The sequence below is a fragment of the Oryx dammah genome, unplaced genomic scaffold (genome assembly GCF_014754425.2).
Source record: "Oryx dammah isolate SB20612 unplaced genomic scaffold, SCBI_Odam_1.1 HiC_scaffold_5, whole genome shotgun sequence".
NCBI lineage: Eukaryota > Metazoa > Chordata > Mammalia > Artiodactyla > Bovidae > Oryx > Oryx dammah.
The window spans coordinates 85,127,619-85,154,726 of NW_024070189.1; the positions used below are offsets into that span (position 1 = coordinate 85,127,619).

Below are 27,108 nucleotides of genomic sequence, written 5' to 3' on the forward strand. Positions count from 1 at the left end.
CTTTGGATAGGGTTAGGGAGGAAGTGGAATTCATAGCTGTCAAATGGTTAATGGTTAGTTACATGATTCTAGAGCCAGTCTCCTCGGTTCAAACATCACTACTTTCCACTTTCTCCTGTATGACCTTGGGAAAGTTACTTTTCATCTGCCCAAGGGGTACTATAATAGTTCCTACCTCATAGAATTATTTTGGAGAAGGAAATGGCAACCCACTCCAGTATTCTTGCCTGGAGAGTCACGCGTGGACAGAGGAGCCTGGTGGGCTGCTGTCCTTGGGGTCGCACAGAGTCGGACATGACTGAAGCGACTTAGCAGCAGCAGCAGCATATAATTATTTAATTGAAGTTTATATACTCCTTTTTATGGTGTATGACATTTAGAAAATGACACAGAAAATTCAAGAGAATAAGGAACAACATAATATTTGGGAAAGTACAAGTCATTTGCTCTTGCTGAAAAGAAATGCAGTAAATGGCTTGGAAGGAGATTAAGAAACTACGTGCCATGTTAAAGAGCTGGAAATTGCTATATAGGTAATGGAAAAGCAGAGGAAAGGCAGCCCGATTGTGTTTTTAAATAGATCTCACTGGAGCAGGGCAGGAGGAGAAGGGAGAATGCTGCCCAAGATTAGAGGCACAGAACCCACTTAGAATGCAACAGTAATTGTCAAGGTTAAATAATTTTATAATCCTCTTTGATAGTAACAAAAGGAATTGAAAAGAGGTAAGAGTGGAAGGAAATATTTAGAAAATAGTAGCAGGGCTTGCCCTTAACAATTAGTAAATAAAATAGCTTGGGTGGTAATTTGGAAGAGGAAGGAATAAATGATGACCTGAAGATCCTTGGTTTGGCAAACTGTGTGGCCAGCAAAGGCACAAAAAAGAGAAAAGAGGGAGAGAATACAGGAGGACATAGAGGCTTGAAAGAGAAAATATTAACGGCAGTTTTTAGACATACTGAGTTTAATATTATTCTAATACATCCGTTAGAAGATGAGTCAGAGTTTTAGATCAGAGTTCCAACTTAAGAGCACCAGATAGGATTCAAGAGAAAAGATGAAGATGACCGAGAGCATGAAGGTTTCCCAGGGACAGTTTGTGTTTTATGATTCATGGAAGAAGACTGTCTCATGAAGCAGCTGGGGGAAACAATACTTTAATGTGGCTTCAGATTTGATAAAAGGAATGAGTAAAGGATATTCAGGCAAGAGCAAGAATCTAGTGTGGTTGAATAGAAACTTAAGTATTTCTGTGTTTCATACCTACTACTGTGTGGAAAATAACATCAATTATACTGACATAGTGAACTAAATATGCTATTTACTGACTGGGAGAATTTTTTAATAATAAAAACATTGACTTTTAATCTAGAAAATGTTTTTTTACTAAATAAAAACATTGACCTTTAATCTAAGTAAACATAATTTAAAAAATAATCAATATGAAATTAATTTTATTTTCACATTTAAAACTAATTTCTCTCTGAATAGACTGGTGGTTGCCAAGGGAGCAGGGAGTAAGAGAGGGATAAATCGGGAGTTTGGGACTAGCAGATGCAAACTGGTGTATATAGAATGGATAAACACCAAGGTCCTACTCTATAGCAAAGATAATTATATTCAATATCCTGTGTGCGTACGTGTGTATACATATATATACACACACATATACACATATATATGTATAACTGTCATTTTGCCATAAAGCAGTAATTAACACAACATTGTAATTCAGCTATACTTCAATGAAAAATTAAAATTAAAAACTAATTTTTCTCATTGTTTTAATGATTTAGCTGTCATTTAATTACAGGTATAATAAGCTAGAATATCTATCTAATATAATTTTCAAATTTTAACTATATTCCAAATCAGCATGGGGATTAATCATGACAATGACCACCCGTCATGTGCTGATGGTCTTCATATCATGTCTGGTGAATGGATTAAAGGACAAAATCTTGGTGATGTCTCATGGTCCCGATGTAGCAAGGAAGATTTGGAAAGATTTCTAAGGTACTGAGGTCACTTGCTGTTGTTGGGTCATGAATATGTGTGTGTACCTGCTTCCTCTACCACCCTGGTGTGCGGCATGGAAGAGTGGAAAGGGCATGGATTAGGAATCAAGGCGCTTGGTTCTAATCCTGGCTCTCCACGGGCTCATGGTGTCAATTGGGACATATTATTCAACCAACTCATTTCTTAGTTTCCACATTTTCAAAACAAGAGATGAGGCAAGATGATTTGTAAGGTTGAAAATTATTGCAATGATAAAAAATGTTGCATAATATCAAATTGCCTCTTCAGAAATTCTCAGTGGAAACATTCTCAATGCTCATCCCTCTACATCTGTTGTTATCAAAAACTCCTTTAACAAAAGCTCCACCTTTCTACATCATAGTTCTAAACTCTGAGTCTTTTTGCTTTAATCCATAATTTTCACCATTATTATAGTCCTTGTTTCTCCTCTTTTCAACATTTAGCTTTTGCCTGGTTGGGAAAAAAGTGAAAAAGAGTATTACTGTTCTGATTTTCACTTTAAAGCCTTGTTCTTTACTTATTTCTTCAGTAATAGAAGGGAAAGCTGAAACAGTACCAATAGGTGATATACAGAGTTCCAGTCAATAAATGAGAGAGAGATGCTTAAAGTATTCAAAAATCTAAGTAAGAGACATAGAAATACTTAACTAGCTAAATTCACTACTCAAATTTATTTTTCCATACTATTTAAATTGTCAAGTTAATTTTTGGTCAAATGAATATTAAAATCTACTAAAATGTATTTATTACATTACTATAGCTCTTTCCAGAAACACGTACAATGTCATCTGGGCATGCTCTTCGTCACTGAAGCAATAACTCCTCTGTAGGCCCCCGTGAGTGTGTGGTTTGGCTTTGTTGTCGTCTCATGAATCAGAACTATGATAAAATTAAATTTTACCCCGTAAATGGAAGTTGTGCAGTGTCAAGTCCAAAAATATTCCTACTATTAATAGTCACTTGAGCATAATTTTCCTAGATCCTTTAAATCCTTGAATATAGTTGATTTCTTACCTCCATACATTACTTTTAAGCAGTTACTCTCTGAGACTGAGCTTCGTCACCTTACAAATGTGTAAAATAATAACCACCTCAAAGTGTTGTATAGATGAGCTTAATTCAAATGAAAGATCTTTAAAATCAAAAAGTTCTATTAACTTGAACATTGTTTTATTAATATTGAAAGGACTATTTTAATAATTGTAAACACATGGTTCTCATATATGAGACAATTTCCATGAGCATTCAATAGAAGAGCTTATAAATAAAAGTAAGAACATATTTAATAGTATTAAAATGTTTGCTATTGCTACGTTAACTAATTACAACAACTATTTGCAGTTAATTCAGAATGTCACACATATCTGCATATTGATAGGTCAAAGGCCAGTAACTGCTTGCTGCAGACAAATCCCCACAGTGTCAATTCTGTGATGGTTCCTTCCAAGTTGCCAGAGATGACATACACTGCTGATGAGCAATGTCAGATTCTCTTTGGGCCACTGGCTTCCTTTTGTCAAGAGATGCAGGTAAGAGTTGTATCGAGGTGCAACTTTTGTTAAGTGTGTATTCATCCGTTATTTAGAAGTATTGATTGGAGGAGGGGGAGATGACTTTAGAGTTTGTGGCTCCAAAGAACCCAGCATCAGAAAGACCGATTTTTCTAGAAAAGGTTTCTTCATTTTTCCCCTGCCTTTCTGAAAGTGGTAGAAATTGGTGTCAGTATTAAATCAAAGTTAGGAAGGAATGATCCAAGAATTTCTACTTCAAAAATGACGCTTAAGTCAGGGAAACCTTTGCTTTATGACAGTTCATTGCTTTTATTTTAAATGTCTCTCTTACATGGTAGATATCTGGGTGAAAATGTAATAAAAACAATGTATGAACATGTAATTACAGAGGATGGATTATTTAATGCTTTATTAATTATTTAATCCTGAAAATAAATATATTCTATAGGAATAGAAATTAGAGAGTACATTTCTGATAGTTAAACTAGAAGCAAAGGGTAAATGTCTGATGGTAAACTAAGCAATGTCTGTATATTAGTATTCAAATTAATTACTCAGTCCAATTTTCCCATTCTAGGATAATCTGAAAGATTGAGCAAAATGACTCTCTTAATTGATGTAAGAAATTAGCTCTATTTACCTTTCCTTTTCTGTTTTTGTCTCTCTTCCTGCAGCTCATCCCTTTGCTGCCCATTTCTTCCTACCTTTCCAGTACACATGCTTGCACACTGTTTGTATTTCAGGCTTAAACTCATAGTTATGCTTGAAGTGAATTGATAGCTGTATTTCACTGTACCTAACTTTCTTTGATTGCCTGAAAGGAGTTTGGCTTTGTTGAAGATAATGCTGTCTTGAATTACTGGCAGAATAATTAAAATCCATCATAAGGAAAAGATTATATGGCATTATGACACATTTTATGCTCTCTCTGCTCTGTTGTTCTTATCAGAGTTGTTGTTCATTTACTTGTTATTTTCCTTTTATTAACTCTCTACCTTAGTGTGTAAGCTCCATGAGGGCAGAGTGTTTCTCCAGTGTCCAGTCCAGTGGCTGACACATGGTAGGCACTCAGTGAATATCTGACTTAAGGTTAAAATAGGTGAATGTATAAAGAAGTTGGAACTGTGTTAAATGTGATGTGTGAAAGAATGTGTAGACTGTAATAATCATCAGCAACAACAGACCTCCAGAGGAATTGATATAGGTGTGTGATTATGAGTGGACACACAAGATTCACATGTGACAGACCTATGGATGCTTGGACCTTGGCATTGGGTGTGATAATTATGATAGTAGCCAGGTTGACCCTCTGTTATCTGTCCTAATACCTCTCTGATCTCATCTACCGATCTTCTTATCCACTCTACTCTCACCTCCAAGGACTTTAAACAATCAGAAATTGGGTCACAATCTTCTTTCTTGGATCATCATGGTAAAATGAATGTTTTGAGGTCAAAAAGTTTGATTTTGCAGGTAGACACATCTACATGCAGAAATTAGCATGTTTTGGAAAACAGTAAGCTGTCTCTGATTGCTATTGTACTGTTATGTTAGATGGTTTCAGTTCATGTGCTATACAAAATAGATAGAGCTGAACAATAAAAAAGGTTTACATTTTATGAAGTACCTGAAGTTTTAGAAAAACTCAGCAAATGATCAATTACAAACATAATTTTGGTAAATTTTAGATCATTTTTCACAAATACTATTTCTAAAAATTTTAGAAATTATTTTTAAGTCTATATTACAGTTGGTTAAATTTTACTAGTATCATTCCACAGTATTTTGAACTTTAAACTGGATGACACAGTATTTATGATCTATTTTAATTCATACAGCAATTATATGCCAGTTATTATTAAGTTCTACATTATAGGTTAACAGTTTTGAGTCTTGTAGAAGTTAAAATAGCACAATTAAGTGATTATGCTTATGAAGAGGTTTCCTAGATGCAAATCCAAAGAACAAAGTATATGCAACTACTATGTTCTACTGCTTTTTATGGAATTCACACTTTTTTACATTGTCTTTTGTATGGGGAAAATCCTTAGATTAGATCCTGTGTTTAAACTGAATTTTGTTTATTCCTTAGAGTACTGCACCATCAGGGTCAAGAAATATTTGAATTGATTTTTTAAAAGCTTTTTCTAGGCTGTTTGCTCTATACATATTGTTGCTTCTCACTAACGTACCTGCATGTTTTTTTTGTTTTTTTTTTTCCTACCTCTGATCAAAGTTTAACAGTTTGTTAGGAGATCTTAAGTCTGTTTCTCAATATCCTAGGATGTTGCTTTGTTTTAAACTAGGCATTTTGCAAACAGAATTATGTTTTAGGTTTTAAGTATCCGGAAATGTTCTCGATTTTTCCCTTGAAATTATGTGTGTGTCTGTGTCTGTGTGTATATGTGTGTGTGTCTATATATATATATAGAGAGAGAGAGATGACATTTTTATTCGTGAAAGTCGTTCAGTCATGTCTGACTCTTTGCGACTCCATGGACTGTATAGTCCATGGAATTAAAGCCAGATTTTTCTCTAGTTCAATCTGTCACGCGAGTGTATGTTCCTCGGTTCTTTGTCTCGTCACAACAAAGATTTGGAGCGACGGACATTAAAGCCCTCAGCGCGTCACAGCTCTCAGGTCTTGGACAAACCGTGTTATAGCTCTTAGGCAAATACAGCTCTATTTTATTTAGAAAATAGTAGGAGAATCCATCCTCGAAGTGTGAGGGCATGCCAACCCAAAGACTTGAAGAGAAGAGAGTGGAGGAGCGTGCGGGGGAGAGAGAGAAAAAGAAAGAGAGAGAGGGAGAGAAAGAGAGAGAAGGAGTAAGAGAGAAAGAGCGCACGCACGTGGGAGAGAAAGAGAGAGGGAGAGAGAGAGAAAGCGCATGCATGCAGGAGAGGAAGAGAGAGAGCACACGCACACGGGAGAGAGAGAGAGAGAGTGCTTTGGCTCCTCCTTTTATATGTTTTTGCCTCTACCGGGGCCTGCCCTATGCAAATTGGGCTTAGCCAGGAGTACTGTTTGTTCTACCTGAAGTCTTCACTCTCGTCCTCGGACTTTCCTTTGACCTTCCTTGTTTTTTTTAGCCACCCCCATTTTGGACTCCTTTTCCCTGTTCTACCTACCTAACAAATCTGTGTATAATCTTCATTAAGGACAATTTTAAAATAATGCCAGAAAGGATTGGGCTGCTGTGGGCAACCAGGAAAAAGCAATGTCTCCTAATTAGGGTTTAGGTTGGAGAGCATTAACTGCAAAGGCATGAAGCCTGGGCTCTGACAGTCATTCTGTCTCTTATTAGTGGTATAACATTAGTCAAACCTGTTTTTCTTTCTAAGCCACAATTTATTGAACAAGAAGAGGAAGTGTTATAGAACAAGAAGAGGAAGTGTTATAGAACAAGAAGAGGAAGTGTGTTATCTCTTAAATCTCTTAGGGCTAAGAGGCTGAATTTTAGTTCCAAAATCCAAAACACCATTCTGATATCGCCCTTGAAAATCACCTTTTCCATCCCAAACTGGTGGAGCTTGCAAAACATTAGGTAGGTAGGTGGGTAGGTAGATAGGGCCATAGAAGAATTTTTTTTAAAAAATTTAATCATTGATTTGATAAGTATAAAGTATACATTGAGTTCCAACTACTTTTTTTTTAATTTTTATTTTTACTTTATTTTACTTTACAATACTGTATTGGTTTTGCCATACATTGACATGAATTCACCACGGGTATACATGGGTTCCCAAACATGAACCCCCGCCCTCCAACTCCCACCCCATATCATCTCTCCGGATCATCCCCGAGCACCAGCCCCAAGCATCCTGTATCCTGCATCAAACATAGACTGGCGATTCATTTCTTACATGATAGTATACGTGTTTCAATGCCATTCTCCCAAATCATCCCACCCTCTCCCTCTCCCTCAGAGTCCAAAAGTCTGCTCTATACATCTGTGTCTCTTTTGCTATCTCACATACAAGGTCATCATTACCATCTTTCTAAATTCCATATATATGTGTTAGTATACTGTATTGGTGTTTTTCTTTCTGGCTTACTTCACTCTGTATAATTGGCTCCAGTTTCATCCATCTCTAGATCACTTTCTAACACCACACACAAAAATAAACTCAAAATGGATTAAAGATCTAAACATAAGACCAGAAACTATAAAACTCTGAGAGGAGAACATAGGCAAAACACTCTCCGACATAAATCACAGCAGTATCCTCTATGATCCACCTCCCAGAATTCTGGAAATAAAAGCAAAAATAAACAAATGGGATCTAATTAAAATTAAAGGCTTCTGCACAACAAAGGAAAATATAAGCAAGGTGAAAAGACAGCCTTCTGAATGGGAGAAAATAATAGCAAATGAAGCAACTGACAAACAACTAATCTCAAAAATATACAACCAACTACTTTTTAGTCGCTGTTCTATGTACTAATAACACAGTAGGAAGTAACCTCCACCTTCATGAAGCTTGAAGTTTAGCTGGGGAGACAGACAATATATAAATATGTATGTAATATGCCAGTTGGTAATAATGTTTTGGAGAAGCATAAATTCAGATGAGAAAGGTAAGGAAGGATAGGAGAGTGGGAATGGTGCTATTTTATATAGGATAATCTGAGAAAGCTTCCTAAATAAAGTGACATTTGTTTAGAAATCTGAAGGAAGTCAGATAGCAAGCCATACATTTATCTTGGGAAAAATATAACAGGAAGAAATAGATAGCAAATGCCCTAAAATGGAGTTAGATTCATATTTTAAGTTTAAGATGTCCATTGGACATCCAAGTAGAGATCTTATAGGTCCAGAATAGATATCTATCTAGAAGTCCTCAACAAGGAGATGATACTGAATTCATAATACTAATTTATCACACTATGAAATGAGTTAGACGAGGAAAAACTTGAAGTCTGAAAACTGAATCACTACATTATTTGGAGGTTAGGAAAATAAGGAGAAAGCAATAACTAAAATTCTGAAGAAGTCTATTGGTAGAAATAGAACCAAGAGAAAGTAGATCTTGGAGGCTAAGGGAAGACATTTTTCAAAGTGAAAATGTTTTAAAGTTCCAAAAGCTGAAGACAAGGGGAGAAAAATGAAGTCTGAAAGTATGCAATTGCTATGTTTTTCCCACTGAGTTTGGGACAGTGTTACTTAAAGCTATCTTGACATCCATGAGCACCTGAGTATCAGGAGGTAGAAGTTAAAAATATAAAGTGAAGCAGTTATAAGTGTAGAAAATAGAAGAGTTCTGCAAGTTAAGCCACACTCTTACATGTTCAGGTGGAAACCACATCTACCAGTCTGTAATTTAGACTTTATCTAAAACAAATCTCCTAGAAGGGAAGCTCCATAACTTCAAAAGAGTCATCAGTCCTTTTTATCACTGTACCTCTGTCTCCTAAGAGTGTTCAATAAGTATTTGTTAAAGCAATAAAGGAATCAACTGAATGATGGAATAATGACTTTGAAATTTTACTCATAAAAATAATAATCAATTATTCACTGATTCTTAGCTGTATAATATGTCCAGAGAATATGAAGGTGACCTTCTAAGATATTCATTCAATAGCTACATAAAAAACAACTTATAAGAGTATATAGCTTATGTTTCACAGCTTACACATGAGTTATCAGGCATCCTTATGACCATCTTATTTCCAATAAGTTATAAATACGTGTTGAGTTGCAGGAGTAAGAATTCATAGCAACTTTTCAACATGTGTGTTTCTGGTGCAATCTGAGATAATGGCAGTTGGCCCATAGTATTTAAATTGGATGCTGCTCTTCTATTCTTCCTGACAGCTTATACAAGCACTAGGGACTCCAGTATTATATGTGCTGATCTAATTAATGATATAAATTTACCCTTGAAATAGCAGCTTACATCTGCAAAATGTTTAAAGGCATAGCTGTAGAGATGCTTGTGAAACATCTCAACCCTCAGCAATAATTGCTCACTCTTTTGCGTGAATATGCCTAATTCTTGGATAGCCTTGTTCCTGGGTCCTGAGCATTGGTGCCTTCAGGCCATCTGGCATCTTGTGGCTGAGCCAGCTACAACTGCAATAAGTTATCTTCACGGCTACCTAAAATTTATTTGTCTGGCTAAGAATGCAGAGGTATGGATGCTTCCTCAGAATCAATAAGACGTGTCTGCTTGAGGGTTACATCATTTGTGAAAGAAGTAAGTTTGCTAAAAAAGAAAAATAAAAAAGGAAGGCCTCCAGGAAACTGAAGATTCAGCCTTGAGTTCTGGACTAGGCACACTGTGAGTTACATATATATTGTATAAAAAACTTTCCAGTGTAACTGAATCATATGGTGACTTAAAGTACCATAGAAAGACCAGTTTTAAATTTCTCTTATGTTGACTTGATACATCAAAGTATGTAGGACTTCTAAAACCTCTCATTTGATAATGAACAGCCTGGCATTGAAATAAGTACCTTATGAAGAATTCCAGAAGATTGAGTCTCTGTGATTTGGCACTGTGAAATTTCAGAGGCAATAAGAATTTGGACTAAAAAACCTTATCATGAAATAGCTCTTGATGACAAGAAGTTGTTTGGGCAATGAATACAGTATTGTTGATAAATTTATTGTTGGTAAATGAATACTGTATTGTTGATAAATTTAGCATTGATAAATTGTTGTTAAAATTGGTAAAGTTGAAGATTTTTACTATTCTTCCCATAAGTGGGTTAAAACTACCAGGAGTTAAATCTGCCTCTTTTGCCATCTAATCAAAGCTTCATCCTATTCTTGAGTGTTAGTACTATACAGTATATGAGTCCATGAGTTGGATGGCAAATTACTTGACTGGATAATCTAGCTCTTTTTTTCCCTTAGCACTACTTTTTTATGACTTCTTATTGACATGGGCTTTTATTTTTTAGGTCTCTTTCTCTGTAAATTACCTATTTACATTTTGCCCATTTTTTAAGCTTTCTGTTTTTCTTGAGTTGCAGGAGTTCTTTCTGTATTCTGTATTCTAGATGAGACTTTCTTATTACTTATAAAGTGTGTCATTATGTCGCAAAGTGTGTCAAAGTGTGTCATTAGCTTTTTATCCACAATGTCCTTCTACAGTTTTGAAGTGGTTGAATCCATCAACTTTCCCCACTAGGTTGTGCTATTTTTTTTTTCTTGTGTGTGTATATTCTTTTTCAGATTATTTTCCATTATAGGTTATTACAAGATATTGAATATACTTCCGTCTGTGCTGTACAGTATATCCTTATTGATTCTCTATTTCATATACAGTAATGTATATCCATTAAACCAGAACTCCCAATTTATCCCTCCCTTTCTTTTCCCTTTGGTAACAATAAGTTTGTTTTCTACATCTGTGAGTCTCTTTCTGTTTTGTAAATAAGTTCATTTGTCTCATTTTTTAAGATTCCCTGTGTAAGTGATATGATATTTGTCTTCCTCTGACATATTCCACTTTATATCATAATCTGTAGGTCCATCTATGTTGCTGCAAATGGCATTGTTTCATTCTTTTTATGGCTAAATAATATTCATATATATATGCATGTATATATAAACACACACACATACATAAATACACACACACACACACACACACACACCACATCTTCTTGATCAGTTCATCTATCAGCGGACTTTAGGTTGCTTCCATGTTCTGAGTGTTGTAAATAGCGCTGCAGTGAACATTGAGGTGCATGTATCTTTTTGAATTGGGAGTCTTCTGGATATACGCCCATATGTGGAATTGCTGGATCATAGAGTAACTGTTTTTAGTTTTTAAGGAACCTCTAAACTGTGTTCCATAGTGGCACTTTACGTTCTCTCCAACACTGTAAGCGGGTTCCTTTTTCTTCACACTGTCACCACCATTTTTTGTTTGTAGACTCTTTGATGATAGCCATTCTGACCAGCCTGAGGTGATATCTCATTGTAATTTTGATTTGCATTTCCCTAGTAATTAGTGATATTAAGTATCATTTCATGTGCCTGTTGACCACCTGTATGTCTGCTTTGGAGAAATAGCTAGTTAGGTCTTCTGCTAAAGAAACGTATGGTTTTTAAAGTTCACTATCTGTGACTAAATTTTAAATGAAGCATATTAATATTATTATTCAAAATATGTTTATTTTGATTTGATTGATTAGTGTTGAAAAGTTTAACAGATGTGTTCAAATACCCAACTCTAACAACTGATTTATTTTTCTCTGTGTTTCTGTCAATTATTTCCTTACATATCATTTAGTTATATTACAGGTACATACATATTTATGACTTTTATCTGTTGATCTGTTTTTCTCTTTTGCATGTTTTATGGCTTGTGCCTTAAAATCTATTTCCTGTGTCATTAAAACCATTATCCTACTTAATATTAATCACATTTTTATCTTCAACCTTTCCAGATAAAATAGAATCACAGATATGAGTATGGTTAGATGGATATGTTTACTAGAGAAAAGCAATGATTAGATTTTGTATTTTTCTATTTAAACCAATGTAATAATTTTTTGGCATTTTAATCAACTAGTTTAACACTTTCTATGTTGATTTAAATTAGTTTTATAAAAATTTTTGTCAACTATTTTGTGTTTGTGTTTTGTACTTATGCTCTATTTTTTTGTTATTGTCTCCTCTACTGCTTTACATTTACAATGAAATTTTCTTATACATTCGAAAGTCAGACATTCTTTATATCTGTTTATGAGTATGACTAATCAATTCTTTTTTCTTGATGAATAGTATTCCACTGGAACATAAACTGTTTTGTTTATCAGTTCACCTCTTAGTAGACATCAGTATGTTAGCTATTATGAATCAAGCTATTCAGAAGATTTATGAATGTTTATTTGTATATACATGTTTTCATTCTACATTATTAATACATTAACATGTTATATATCAATGCATTAGGTTTTTTTTGCAAACTCTGGGGTATGGACTGGTGGCCTTTTTTTATAAATGAAGTTTTACTGGAATACAGTCACCTTCTTTGTTCACACATTTTCTTTGGCTGCCTTCAAACTACAGTGAGTGATAAATAGTTGCAACTGAGATCCCATGGCCCACAGGCCTGAAGTATATGCTGTATAGCACTTTACAGAAAGAGTTTACTGACCCCTGTCACAGCACATACTCTGCATTCAGTTATATTCCTCCAAAGAGTGTTTTGAGTTTTGTTTTCACAAACAATTAAGTTCGTTAGAATCAAACTGGAAACTATCTTATCTGCTGTGGATAGCACTTCATATGTTACATCAGCTCACTTTTTCCTTATTTCGAATGTGTCCCTTGCATGCATGGTACAGATGCCACAGAAAGACCTAAGCTTCTCTGACTCTCTTCTTTTGGGGGGCTTCCCTGGTGGCTAAAGAAGATGGCAAAGATGGTAAAGAATCTGCCTGCAATACAGGAGACCCAGGTTTGATCCCCAGGTCAGGAAGATCTCCTGGAGAAGGGAATGGCAGCCCACCATGGGCAGAGAACCCTGGTGGGCTACAGTCCACTGGGGTCACACAGAGTCGAACACAACTGATCAACTAACACTTCAAGTTTTGACAGCTTTGACCACATCTGTTTCTGTCTTCATGAGTCTAAAAAGATGGCATGTGTTACTTTAACCATTGTGTCATGCCATGACCACAATCCACTGTCAGATCAAAGCCACAACGATGATGAACTCAACTTGTGCTTATCCTTTAAGCTCCCCTAAACAGTTGATCTGCCTTTGTTCTACATTCTGAAACTACCAGAAAATTGTTTTTTGCCATCATTCCACAGTTTATGTTTGTTAGCTACAGGAGGATTGGTCTCTGGGAACTTACCCCACCATTCCAGAAGGGGAATATTTTTATCTTGTATGTCTCATTCTCACAAGGAAAGTCTGGATCATTTTTCTTTCAAATATTTCAAACAATTCCTTCTCACTGTTTATTCTTTTCTCTGCATGCATGCTCAGTTGTGTCCAACTCTTTGCGTCCCCATGGACCAACTCTTTGCAACTCCATGAACTGCAGCATGCCAGGCTCCTCTGTCCTTCACTATTTCCCAGAGTTTGCTCAAATTCATGTCCATTGAGTTGGTGATGCTCTCTAACGATCTCATCATCTGCTTCCCCCTTCTTTTGCCTTCACCACCACCTGGGATTCATTAAGTATGTATTAACATTTCTTCATTCTCTAAATTTCTTCTCACTCCTTGATTTTCTTTAACACACCAAGATGTGTTCTTATGAGGGGTTCTTTGAAGCTTGCTGCTACATTTGTTGGCTATCCATAGACTGTATTTTTCTTGACATCTGTTACTCTACTTCTACCACTAGCAGTCATGAAACATATGGGGTGAAGGAAGTGAAATAGAAGAGATCAAATTTACTTACCTGTCAGTGGTCAAATTATTTCTGCTAAGGGATAAAGTCTTTGAGATGTAAATGTGATAGATTTCTAGTCCCATTAAAAAGGTTTATAATAATGACTGAAGTCCAATTATCATTGTTTTATATAGTAAATATTTATTTAGATTTATCATCATTTTTGTCAGGTTCTTTGATCACAAGTGCTTTTCAGCCCTTCCCTATGAGATCATATTACTCTTGAAGAATAACATTTAGAAGTTCCTTTGAGGAAAATCTGTTGGTAGTAAACACTCAGTTTTTGCTTCCTTGAAGAGTCGTTATTTAACCTTCAGTCTTGAATAAAATTTTAGCTGAGTTCGGAAGTCTAGGTTGACAGTTACGTTCTTCCTCTCTCTACTTTGAATACATCACAAATTCACTTTTTTTTTTTAATCTTTGTCCCAAGATGCCATCTTCACTATTTTCCTAATCTTAAAAGGAAACTTTCAAAATTTTATGGGTTTTTTTGTGATGTTTGTTGTAGATTTTTATAGATGTCCAGATGTCCATTAACTTTGAAGACGTTTTCTTCAGTGGCTAGTTTGCTACCTTTTTTTAATGAATGGATGTTGAATTGTGTCACAAGCTGCATATCAAGAGATACAAAAATCATAGATTTTGAAGTTTTTATGTACATGATTGTATTAATAAAATCTCTAATATTTTAGTAGCCTTGTATTCCAAGAAAAACCCAACATGATTGTGATGGTACATTACATTTTTTTCATGGATTGCTGGATTCAGTTTGTTAAAAAATGTGTAGCATATTTCAATCTAAGTTCATAAATGAAGTAGATCACTATTTTCATTTTCTTTTCAAACTGTTGTCTGGTTTGGGCATCATGATGTGTGTTTAGAAATATTATCTCTTTTTTTGTTCTTTAGATAGTTTTTGTAAATTGAGAATTTAAGTGTTTAGATCAGTTGTATTCTTTGTGGGAAGATTTTTAATAATCACTTTTGATTATTCTGTGGTTACACAGTAGTTTCAATTCTTCTATTTCTTCTTGGATCCATTTCACCAAGTTGTTAGTAAATTTTTAAAAAATATTTCTCCATTTCATATACATTGTAAAGATCTTTGGTGTAAAGTTGTTCACAGTGTCTCTTCCTATTTCTGTAAGCCTTTACATGATCAGTAGATGCCATTCATTTTTTTATTCTTAATAGTATTTATTTTTGCCTTCTCTTTTTTGTTGGTTAGTTTTAATATTGGAGAAGGCAATGGCACCCCACTCCAGTACTCTTGCCTGGAAAACCCCATGGATGGAGGAACCTGGAAGGCAGCAGTCCGTGGTGTCACTGAGGGTCGGATACGACTGAGCGACTTAACTTATTATTTTCCACAAAGAACTACATTTCAGCGTTTTCTTATTTCTTCTGAACCTTTGTATTCTATTTTTTGAATACCTCTCTTCCTCTTTCCCTTACTTTGTTCCTCTTTTTCATCTTTAATAATACCAAGGTGCTCTCTGATAGAAAAAATATTTTTGAAAATATTATCCCATACTGAATTACACTTACAGTCAGACATTACATTATTGAAATTGTAGTTTGGAAGATAGTTTATGGACAAACAAGGAGTTACATGTTCAAGATTTAATTGCTGCTTCCATGCATATGCACTTAATATTTTTTATTTTAACATAAAATTTAGAACATGTTAATGGATCTATTTGCTATAAAAAATGGGTACATATTGTCTTTGAAGATAAATTTTATGATATCTATACATGGACAGTTAATCTTCCATTTAAATTATTCCATTGAAAAGATATAGTTTTTCATGTAAACTTTTTAAAAGCCTTCTTGAGATAAACATCCAATTTCATTTATGCTTTTAATGGTCATTTCTAATTATAAAAGAATAAAAAAAGAATGTTATATTATTTTTGTTAGTTTGCTAGGAGATGCTGGGTTACACATTTCTGTCCTGGATTCCTTTGCACAGCATTTTAAGTATTAAAGTTCTTAATTGACATATTAAGAGATTTCACTAATTAAGTTGAAAGGAATATTTGACTCTGGCCTGTGAAACACACAGAGAGCATTTGCTTCTAACAAAATACACAACCCTGCCCCTCTTAAGAAGGAGAGTGGTGTCACATAGCTCTAATATCACATATCTGAGATGTTGCACTTCTCAAGGTGAAAACAGTCCATCCCATTTCTTCCATATTTTATTTTTTTACTTTTGACAGTTTGGTGTGAAATCCTGAATCTGAGTTACCTTTCACAATGAGGTTATAATTTACTTACAGTAAGATCCCAGAACTATAGAACATAAAGAGGAAAGAGATCTCCTCTATTAGAGATTTATTCTACATGACTGTGCTTATCTTGAAAAGCTGCCAAGTTTGCTTTTATGCTCTCATGCCTCAAGTGGAAATCAATTAGAGTACCTGCTGTTTTGAATAGCAGATAATGGTTGAAGGTCAGAATTCAGACCACCAACAGTGTTCAACAAGCAAGCATGATTTTAAAACTACAACATAAACAAGATTTGTTTTTTAGTTCAGTCTGCATTGGTTAACTAATGAACTTGATTAAAATAATTCATGTTACAATACAACTGAGCATTATTGAAAATAAATAAAGCAAAATTCTTCTTTGGTGGAAAATTCAGCATTTGACCCCATAATTATAAAATTTTATTAACAAGATTGTCTTGGAGGAAAAAGAAAACTTTTAGGAACTAAAATCCTCAGGTTAGATATCCACTAATTCAAATATAAACATGTCCACAAAAGTACATGATAAACAGTTAACCTCTCTGCTTATTTTCAAGAGTCAAAAATACTACAGAGAAGCTGCTTGATTTAGGCATTCTTTAAAATTAGTTCCTGGATAAATTTTTGATGAATGATATATACAAACAATAGCTTATACATTAAACTAAATCATATTCTAAATATAATAACTATTTGTATGAAATATTTTTAGGCAGAAAAACTATCTGTCACAGCAGATAAAATTGTGTAAATAAAATATGTCACACTCCTGCCATAGAGTATTGAATTTTTAAGAGCTTAAAACAGTTCTGAAATCTAAATTTTTAAATAAAGAACAGGAAAATAATATTTGGAGAGTTGTAACAAATTCGGAATTAGAGATGTAACATACTTGCTTGAAAATTTAGTTTAAATATATCATCCCCAAAGTATTTAGTAGATTTGGGTCATAAGTTAATTTTAACTTTGCAGTGATTTTCAATCTGTTTTGACCACTGCCAGGGTAAACCTCCTAAAATAACCTTTTTATCTTATCAACCTGCTTGTCAACTGCTGAGTGGCTTCTTTTTCCCTCCAAATATGGAGTCCCTAGTCCACCCTGGCACTCAGAATCTGGTTTTTCTATCTTTAAAATCTTGTTCACTACTCCCTTCCCTTATATACATCCTCCCATCTGACTGGTCTTCTCACTAGTCCAATTTCAAAGACTGTCTTTCACATTGACACTTGTTCAGTCCTTATCAACATGCTTGCTTCTGCCCTTTTCTCCAGATATCTGGATAGGTAGTCACACAGTCATCTTCAAGATAGATCACTCTAGTTGCTTTAAGTATGCCACATGGATCTCATATTTCTGTGTAACTTGTTAATAGCATGCTTGTATCTCAGAAACGTCACCCATCCTATAGACATAGAAAGTCCTTAAGAATGTGGTAGTTGTGCCTTTTTATCTTTCTCTCTGGGTTGCCATAACTATAGAATTCTCTTCTTTCAGTGTTGCTGTGTTTATGCTATTTTATCCCAGTATTTTTGTTTGTTCTTTCAACTTTTCCCTAGAAAAAGTTAAATGTAGTCTGGGTATCTAGGATGCATTCGTACTATGGAAAATTGACTGACAACAGTTATGGGAAGTGTGCCCACTGAGAATCCCTGTATCACATCAGGGACCAAGGTGATGTAATGAAATAGTGAAGTACTAACATGGCACGTGGCATGCAGCAAAGCATAAGTGAGGACAGACTTTAAGATAGGGGGCATTAAATTCAGACCGTAGGCGCATTACTTTGATTCTTCCAGGTTGGTTCATATAATGTGGTATAAATAATGATTTTTAGCTCACAGTTTTCTGTTGAAGCTACTTAATCTTGCATAATCATACATAGTTTTATGTTAAGAAATTTTAAAATAGTTAAATTTATGAAACATTTTATCTTTATATGAGTCTTCTCAGCACTATAAATAAGCCATAGACTATTTCAACTGTAAGTTAAGTATTAAAGGTACTCAAAGGATATTTTCTTCAAATCATTTCTGATGTTCTTTTAAAATTGCTCTCTCAAACCTTATAGACTTAACCTCAAAAATGTGATGCCTTCCCCTTATAGTTATTATACCCTTGTTTTCAGCATGTTATTTGCACAGGGTTGTGGTGCAAGGTGGAAGGGGAGAAAGAATGCAAAACCAAACTAGATCCACCAATGGATGGAACCGATTGTGACATTGGTAAGGTAAGTGATTGGTGGTGCTATCTGAAGTTTAAGACTATTAAGTGAAACTTAAGAAGAAACTTACATTTCTCCTATAAGTATAACCAGTGAGACATTTTCTTCTGCCAGTTACAAAGGTATCTATCTTAACACTAGCAGAGTACTTTTATTATATATAAAAATTTCAGCATTTCATCTGTTTTCAATTTTAACACATCGCTGTTTTTTAAATATCAGCTGTATTTTTTATTGTTGATTATAACGGTGTAGAGAATTGGATATATGTATTACTTTAACAAAAAGTAAATATTTTTACTATTAAACTTAAATATAAGTGTTCACAAATTAATAAAAATAGTAAAATTTCTCAGAGCTAATTAATCCTTTAAAGTATAAAGTATTGTCTTAGGAGAGTACTGAGTGTAAATTTTCCTTGTCATTTCAAGCATCATGAATAAAATATTCTAATGAACACTTAGGAGATTAGTAAACGTTTGACTGTCTTAAGTTGTTAAATTGTTTCATAAGGCTGTAGAAATTTATTAGTGTATATTTCCAGATCATTTTAATTGCTATAAAAATTTTCTTTTACAAATATGAAGGAATTAGATCCCATATAAACTTATAATTATAGCTAATGTAATCAAAATATAGTACACTAGTTTACATAATTTTCCATTTTTTATTCTATGAAGGGAAAGTAGAACAGCTATTACTTACTCATTAGATGTAAGATCAGAAAACTTGCCTCTGAAGACTATGAATTTTCATTGGATTTAAAACAAAAAATCAACAACATAAAGATTACCTGGGGTGAATTACTTAGTGAAAAAAGTTATATAGCTAGTTTAAAAACATATCCACTTGAAAAACGGACAGAAATGGAAATCTAGCAATTCCACTTCTAGAATTGTGTCCTAAAAAAGTTCTTAACACATGTGCACAAATATAGGCATGTTTGCATGTACACACACATATACTTATGTGAGGATGTCACCTGCTGTAGTGAGAAATAAGAAAAAACAAAATATTCATTGGAAGAGGAATAGTTCCAGTATAGCTGTTCACAGAATGAGGTAGTTATATCTGTATTAACTTGAAAACATCTACTAGACATGGTGGTTAGTATAGAGACATGTCAGAAAAATTCATGGTCTAAATGGTAACATTTGAGATTTAGGAAAAAAATAGTTTGTGTACAAATGTGAGTATACACACAGAGTTTATGTATTTTTAAACTCATAGAAAGTGGTTTGAACACATAAACTGCAAATTGTAATTAGTAGTTAACTCTTGGGAGGGAGTTGGAATTGATGGATGGAATAAAACAATTGACAGTAAGGGTGGATGCAACTTTTCTCCTGACATTTCTGGATTGTTTGACATAAGCCTGCAGTCATTTATTACTTCTATGATTTCTTTAATGAGAAAAACAAAAATGTACAAATTAAGCCCCAAATAATAAAAAAGGACTAGAAATATTTTATCACCCAATACAATCAGTAAGAAAATGGTTCCTTGATAGAGAACTTCTGTGAAATATCAGTCAGTTGTTTACAGACTGCCAAATGTGTTTTCTGTGAGCTTATGCAGAGAGTCAGAATTTGGATTTGTTTTAAATTATACACAAAAGTGCAATAATGTGTGTATATTGGGCAAGCCTCATGGTATTATGCTGAGTAATTTATTGCTTGAGTCATAAAACTCTGCACCAGCAATAATTTTCGTCATCCCTGAAACACGAAAGCAGTAATAAACAGAGATAACCAAATATTCAGCCACACGTCTTCAAACATCACACAGTCCATTTGTCTTACTTAGTTCTTCATTAGCAACTTAAAATCTGTTCATTTTTATAATCTGGTGTCCTAAATATTTTTCTATTATTTTTTCTTCCGATATTTATGAGAATCAATTGCATTCTTGAGTTCTCTAAGATAAACTTATTCTTCCAGCAATCAAACTTGTAATTATTCATTAAAAATAAATGTTTCATTTCCCTGTAATTGTGCTAATGATATTCTCAGTGGCTCCGTAATGTTCTGTATATTGAAATAACTCATGAGCTTCTCGGTTCCTCAGGCCATGTGGGCTTCTTCAACTCTCCATCTGTTCCAGCTGTTGTAGGAGCCATCATGAAAATAGCTTCCAACACTCTGTAATTGAGGGCTATAGGGCTCACATATTTGGATGCTTGCAACCTTGTGCTGAACACTGCTAGCTCAGTACATGGCAATCTGAGAAACAAAGCTGAGAATTTTGTAATGTGTTACACTCTAGTGATGTTAATTGAGCTGTATAAGTAGTTCACCTAAGAGTATATAATTAAGTCTGAAGGTTCCAACAAGAATTTTATGATTCATAGTGATTTTGGAGATAAGGATTTATCTACTATTTATACACAGCCTTTTCCAAATTAAAAGCAGCCTGTTTTCTTTCTTCTCCTTTTCTCTTTATAATACTGGTGTCTGTGTTTACATTTATATTAACAGAGGTCTGTGAGTTGATACATGATTTGATTAAAATCAAGAAATGTATGTTTTTTACTTGAAATATTTTCTAAGAATGAGAGGATGGAGAAGGAAAGCTAAATACCAAGTGACTAAAATATTAGACTGTTTTGAAGGATGCTACATAATATATTTTAATTATTTACTTTCCCAAGTTAAGTGATGAAATTATTATCATCATGCTTTATTGAAAAAACGAAGGTTGTAATATCCTTAGTCACAAATTTACATAAGGAGACAGTTTATTGCCTTCTTCCTCTTATTTCATCTAACAATATATATATACAAGAGGATTTAATTAGACAATAATATTTCCTTTGTGATTTTCAAGGACCTCTTCCAATTGGGTGTTTTCTTCAACTTTCTAGTCATATTCACATAGAAATTAGAATAGAATTATAGTCAAACTTTTTTAGGTCATGTACTATTACAGAAAGAATCTATATTATAAATTTCCTTAGCATTTTCATAGATCATACTGAATTTCAATTTGAGATTTCAAATTTCAATATGAGAAAGTTTGAGTTCTTTAAACCTTGTGTAATATATTTTTTAAAACTAAAAAATAGGAATGAAACAAAACATGCTACTAGAAAATTCATGAAAAGCGTTAGGATCATTTTACATATAAACCCAACAGAATATATTGTATAATAATTAAACAAAACACTTAAAACTTTCCCCAGTGTTGAAACAAAGCTCCACCTAGAAGACACAAAAGCGGGTTTTCCGTAGTTTCACCCAGAGTTGGTTATCTGAAGTTAATGGACTTTAACTATTATACTATGCTTTCTTTGAATTTCAGCAATTTCAGGATGCAAATTTAGCTTGTATATCTGTTTCCGTTTCTCTTCATCTGCCAGACGTGACTAGTTTAAATGACATGCAAGTCTAGATCTGGTTCTTTCGCAGAATATTTTTAGTTCACTGTGAACTGTAGCCCAGCCTTTCAATGCCAGCTTACCACTAAATGGGTGAGGAGCTGTGATATGCACTTGGGGGGTAAAAATAAATGCCCTTCATGTAGGTCAAATCTACTAGACCAATTGAAGTTTGGCGGGATTCACTTTGAGGTTTTTTTTTTCCCCCTATGAATGGCACAACATTATTAAATCGCTAAAATCAGTAAGTTATTTCAGAGTTTTCACAAAGTTTGTTTTTTCCCCCTTTTACAATATTCAGGCTGAATCTTCCTACAAAAATCTCAGTTTATTTAATGTCAAACTTAGTATGTCATTATACTCTGAGTTATTGAGGTTTTGTTTTGTTTCTTCCCAAGCCTGGATGTAAAACTCTTTGAATCTGAAAGAGATTGAATTTTGTTTTAATTTTATTGAAATATAGTTGATTTATAATGTTGTTTTAGTTTCATGTATACAGTAAAGTGATTCAGTTATTACATATACATGTATATATTCTTTTTCAGATTCGGTTCCCCTAATAGGTCATTACAAGTACTGAGTAGAGTTCCTTAAATTTGACATTATTAGAGAAAATCTTCAGGAACTATTTATTCCATAGAAAAGGACTAACTGGGCTAACACAAAACTTTTAGCATAGTTTTATAAATTCTTCTAAAAACAGCATTTAAACACATATTTTCTTTCTTTTTTAAAAAAAAAAATTATTTTTACTTTATTTTGCTTTACAATACTGTATTGGTTTTGCCATACATTGACATTAATCAGCCACGGGTGTACATGAGTTCCCAACCCTGAACCCCCCTCCCACTTCCCACCCCATATCATCTCTCTGGATCATCCCCATGCACCAGCCCCAAGCATCTTGTATCCTGTATCGAACATTGACTGGCGATTCGTTTCTTACATGATAGTATACATGTTTCAATGCCATTCTCCCAAATCATCCCACCCTCTCCCTCTCCCAGAGTCCAGAAGTCTGTTCTATACATCTGTGTCTCTTTTGCTGTCTCACATACAGGGTTATCATTACCATCTTTCTAAATTCCATATATATGTATTAGTATACTGTATTGGTGTTTTTCTTTCTGGCTTACTTCATTCTGTATAATCGGCTCCAGTTTCATCCACCTCATATTTTCAAAATAAGTTTTAAAGAAACAGACCAATTAAAATCATAATAGAATTTTGGTGAGATTTCTGGAAACTTATTGATAAAATTAATATAATGATATATAATTTGGTGTTATTAGTATTTTTATTTTGGTTAATCTTTATTAAATTGTCAGTATGGGCTATGCATTGTGCTTAGTTTCATTCAACCTCTGCTAAGTCTATTAGTTATATATGATTTTCATTCACATTTTGAGATGGGAAAACTGAGGATTGCAGAATTGGTATGATTTCTTCACAATCCCTTATAAATCATGTTGCCACTGGTACAGAAAATTGTTTAGAACTAGTATGATCATCTTGCTCAACCCTTGTCATTATACAATCACTTATCTAAATTTTTAAATCTTTACTTTTTACTTCCAACATGGTTTTGTTCAGTTAATTTTTACCTTTAATATCTTTGCTGTGATCATGATAGATCTAATTTTCCAGGAATAAGGAGAAATTGTTGTAACTCAGCTGGTAAAGGATCCGCCTGCAATGCAGGAGACCTGGCTTCCATCCCTGGGTTGGGAAGATCCCCTGGAGAAGGGAAAGGCTACCCACTCCAGAATTCTGGCCTGGAGGATCCATCATCTGAATAGTCCATGGGGTCGCAAAGAGTTGAACATGACTGAGCGACTTTGAAAAAAAAAAGGAGAGATTATAATAATCTCTCCATCAAATTCTGGCAACTATTCCTCAGTGACCACCAAAAAAAAAAATTCTTTGGCTGCTTTTGTTTAAAATTAATGATAAAATAAATATAAAAAAGAAAATGAACACATTCCTTTCTCTTCTGTCATTGCTGTCTTTCTCATGATGGAAACTTAGGAAAAACAGAAGAAAAAGCAATGTAAATGAAAATGCTAAAAGTGAGTCATAAGCTTTGTTTCTAATTACAAGGAGAGAGAGAGTCCCTGAAACACTGACATTTCAAATAAAAATGGCTGGATTTGCTAAAATGTCTGCTTCATTCTCATCAAAGACATTTATATCTTACCTACCATTGATATATTTACCTCCATTTATGTTACTTACATTTATATCTTACCTACAAAATATGAACCTGTTTTTTGTTCTTCTCTATTATTGTTTTTCCTAGAGCATGTTAGTTTTTCTTCCCTGGCTGTACAACCCCCACTCCACCATTCGCCCTGTCTCTGTCACAAGCACTGAATTCTCAGGGCTATGATACAAATACCCGTGTCCTATTTTTATGACAAGACTGGGTGACCTGACATGAGAGCTGGGAGAACTGGCCCAGTGAATTATTACTGTGACATTAAGCATGTGCCAACTAATTTTTGGTCTTTTTCAATTCCACACGTTTGGGGCTTTAGCTGACCTGATGTAATCGCAATTCCAGTGACTCGATAGGCCAGTGAATGATTTTCCATTGTGCCCTGATTTGTTCACCTAAGACATAACTTTTGGAATAGTGGTGTAAGGCTGGAGAGTGTACCAGCAGGACCGCAGCGCCCGGACTTGCGGCTGGAGAGTGGAGCATGTGGAATCCCTGTAGCCGAACCTGCAGTTCTGGGATCAGCAGCCGAGAGCGCAAGTGTCCTGGGTAAACGCAACATTCCTGGATTGGGGGAGGGCATTGTGTTCTTCAAGTGTGAAATAAAAAGGTTTTACTGATAAACCATGTCAGGGATCAAAGACACTTCTTCAAACCCAGTCCACTTTGGAAGGCAGAAAAGTCTCTCAAATTATGTTGTATAAGAACTCCCTTTGAAGAATAAAATAAGACCAACCCTCCTAAGAGCAAATAGTTAAACACTACACAGGTTGTTTTCTTGAGAATAAATCAAATAAAAAACTGTGTTGACCCCAGCAGGGAGACATGTTAGGCAAAGTACGTCACCGTGTAAAAGATCCGTGAGAGGGACCAGTAGCTGAGAGGACTTCAGAAATGGAGGGAGTGAGGGCAGCATGAATGTCAATACAAGCTGAGAATGATGAGAAAGGAAATGCTGAGCATGTGTACAGACAGGGAGCATCCAAGATCGTTTCGCTCCATCCTTCCTAGTGTGAGCCTAGGAAATGTGTGAGAAAGTCATTTCCGTTTTATGCTTTGACTTTGGTATGGGTTCAGTGGCCCAATTCCTCAGCAAATGATTTTTTTAAATGTGTGTGAAAACCTTAGAAGCATCTCCTTGGAATTTCTTGGCTATATTCCTCAATGGGAGTGTATTTTGCCCCCAGCTTCTGTCCTTTACCCTTCTATATCATTTTCATAGCAAACAGACTTTTGTTTCTCCTATATTTTGGAAATTAAATGGATCAAAGATTAGAAAAAAAAATACACGTTTTTAAATAAGCGTATGGATTTCCTACTGTTACTAATCATTTAATCTGTCCATGTTTTCAAAAGTAGATTTAATAGAAAGGATTATCCCTTATTAATACAATGCCTTTTGATTTTTTTAATGAGTAGTTAATATAAAATAAGATAAAATTGATTATTTGTATATCTTTTCTAGGCTAGGTTCTGAAGCAAGGGATTGTAATGGTCCCAGAAAACAATACAGAATATGTGAGAATCCACCTTGTCCTGCAGGTTTGCCTGGATTCAGAGACTGGCAATGTCAGGCCTATAGTGTTAGAACTTCGTACCCAAAGCATGTACTTCAGTGGCACGCTGTCATGGATGAAGGTATGACCAACCAGATCGCCACCGACTTAATTAAGCAGGAGTCTAGGTTTGCAAAGTGCTTTACAAGAATGGTAAATGTTGTTTTGTAGTTTATATTATAGGTATTTCAAAACTCTGCTTTTTCTGCCTTTATGACATGCCTAGGATGGCAGAGAATCTGCCTGCAACATGGGAGGCCCATATTCAATCCCTGGGTCAGGAAGATCCCCTGGAGGAGGGCATGGCAACCCACTCCAGTATTCTAGCCCAGAGAGTCCCATGGACAGAGGAGCCTGGTGGGTTACAGTCCATGGGGTCACAAAGAGTCAGACTTGACTGAGTGACTAACACTTTCACTTTTGTGACATATAATAACCACAAGCACTAACTAAAAATAATTTTTTTTAAAATGGAGGTATTATTATACACAAACAATTTTAAAAGGGTGACAGTACAAAATGCTGGTTAGGATGAAGAGAAACGATCTCTCATGTGTTGCTGGTAAGGTAAAATGGTGCAGCTGCTCTGAAAATTAGCTTGGCAGTGTCTCCAATAACAAAGCATGCACATTAGAAAACGCAGTCATGGTTATTTATTTTGGAGAAATAAAAATTTACAACCACAAGAAAATGCTGTGTATGAGTGCACATAGCAGTTTTATTTTCAATAGCCAGAAACTTGAAGCAGTCAAAAAGTTTCTGAGTAGCTGCAGGATCAGCAAATGAAGGTTTATCCGTGCCGTAGGATGTTACACAGCAGTGCAAGGAACACACTGTTAACGTATGCAGTGGCCTGGTGGATGTTAGAACGTTATGCAGAGTAGACAAGCCAATCTCAAAATGCCACATGCTGTATGATTCCTTTCTTATAACATTCTTGAAATCACAATAGTATAGAGATAGAGAACAGATCAGCCATTGGCAGAGTTGGGGGTGGTGGTGTGAGAGGGATCAAGGTTCCTGTAAAGGGGTAGCACAAGGTAGGACTAATGCTCAGTTGCTCAGTCATGTCCGACTCTTTGTGACCCTATGGACTACTGTGTAGCCCACCAGGCTTCTCTGTCCATGGGTTTTCCCAGGCAAGAATGCTGGAGTGAGTTCCTGTTTCCTTCTTCAGGGATCTTCCCAACTCAGGGATCCAACCTGAGTCACTAGCATCTCCTGCATTAGCAGATGGATTCTTTACCACTAAGCCACCTGGGAAGCCCCCAACTAGAGATCTTTATATAAAATGCAGATTGGTTCATCTCGCTTTCCCACCTTAAGCGTTTCAGAGCCTTCCCATGACTCTTCAGGTAAAGACCAAATTGCACAACATGACATGCTCAGCAAGACCTTCCTTTGTCTGATTCCTTCTCTTGTCTCTTGTCTCGTCTAAGACCTCACTCTCTTTCTCTTTGTGCTCCAAATACTGCCCTCGTTCCACTGCTTCAAACATATCCTGCTTTCTTCCCCAACACATAGCCTCTAAATGTACCATGTCTTCAGATGAGCAAAA

General features: G+C 34.9%; 1 protein-coding gene across 1 annotated transcript in view; it reads left to right on the forward strand.

Annotated features, from left to right (window-relative positions):
- The window catches only part of ADAMTS19 (ADAM metallopeptidase with thrombospondin type 1 motif 19), a 265,491-nt gene that overhangs the window by 150,116 nt on the left and 88,267 nt on the right, over nt 1-27,108 (forward strand). Inside the window, exons 9-13 of the mRNA XM_040241768.1 lie at nt 1,874-2,014; nt 3,417-3,567; nt 18,305-18,406; nt 24,413-24,543; nt 25,460-25,632. Of these exons, the coding sequence (XP_040097702.1) occupies nt 1,874-2,014; nt 3,417-3,567; nt 18,305-18,406; nt 24,413-24,543; nt 25,460-25,632 (698 nt within the window). The remainder of the gene's footprint in view (nt 1-1,873; nt 2,015-3,416; nt 3,568-18,304; nt 18,407-24,412; nt 24,544-25,459; nt 25,633-27,108) is intronic.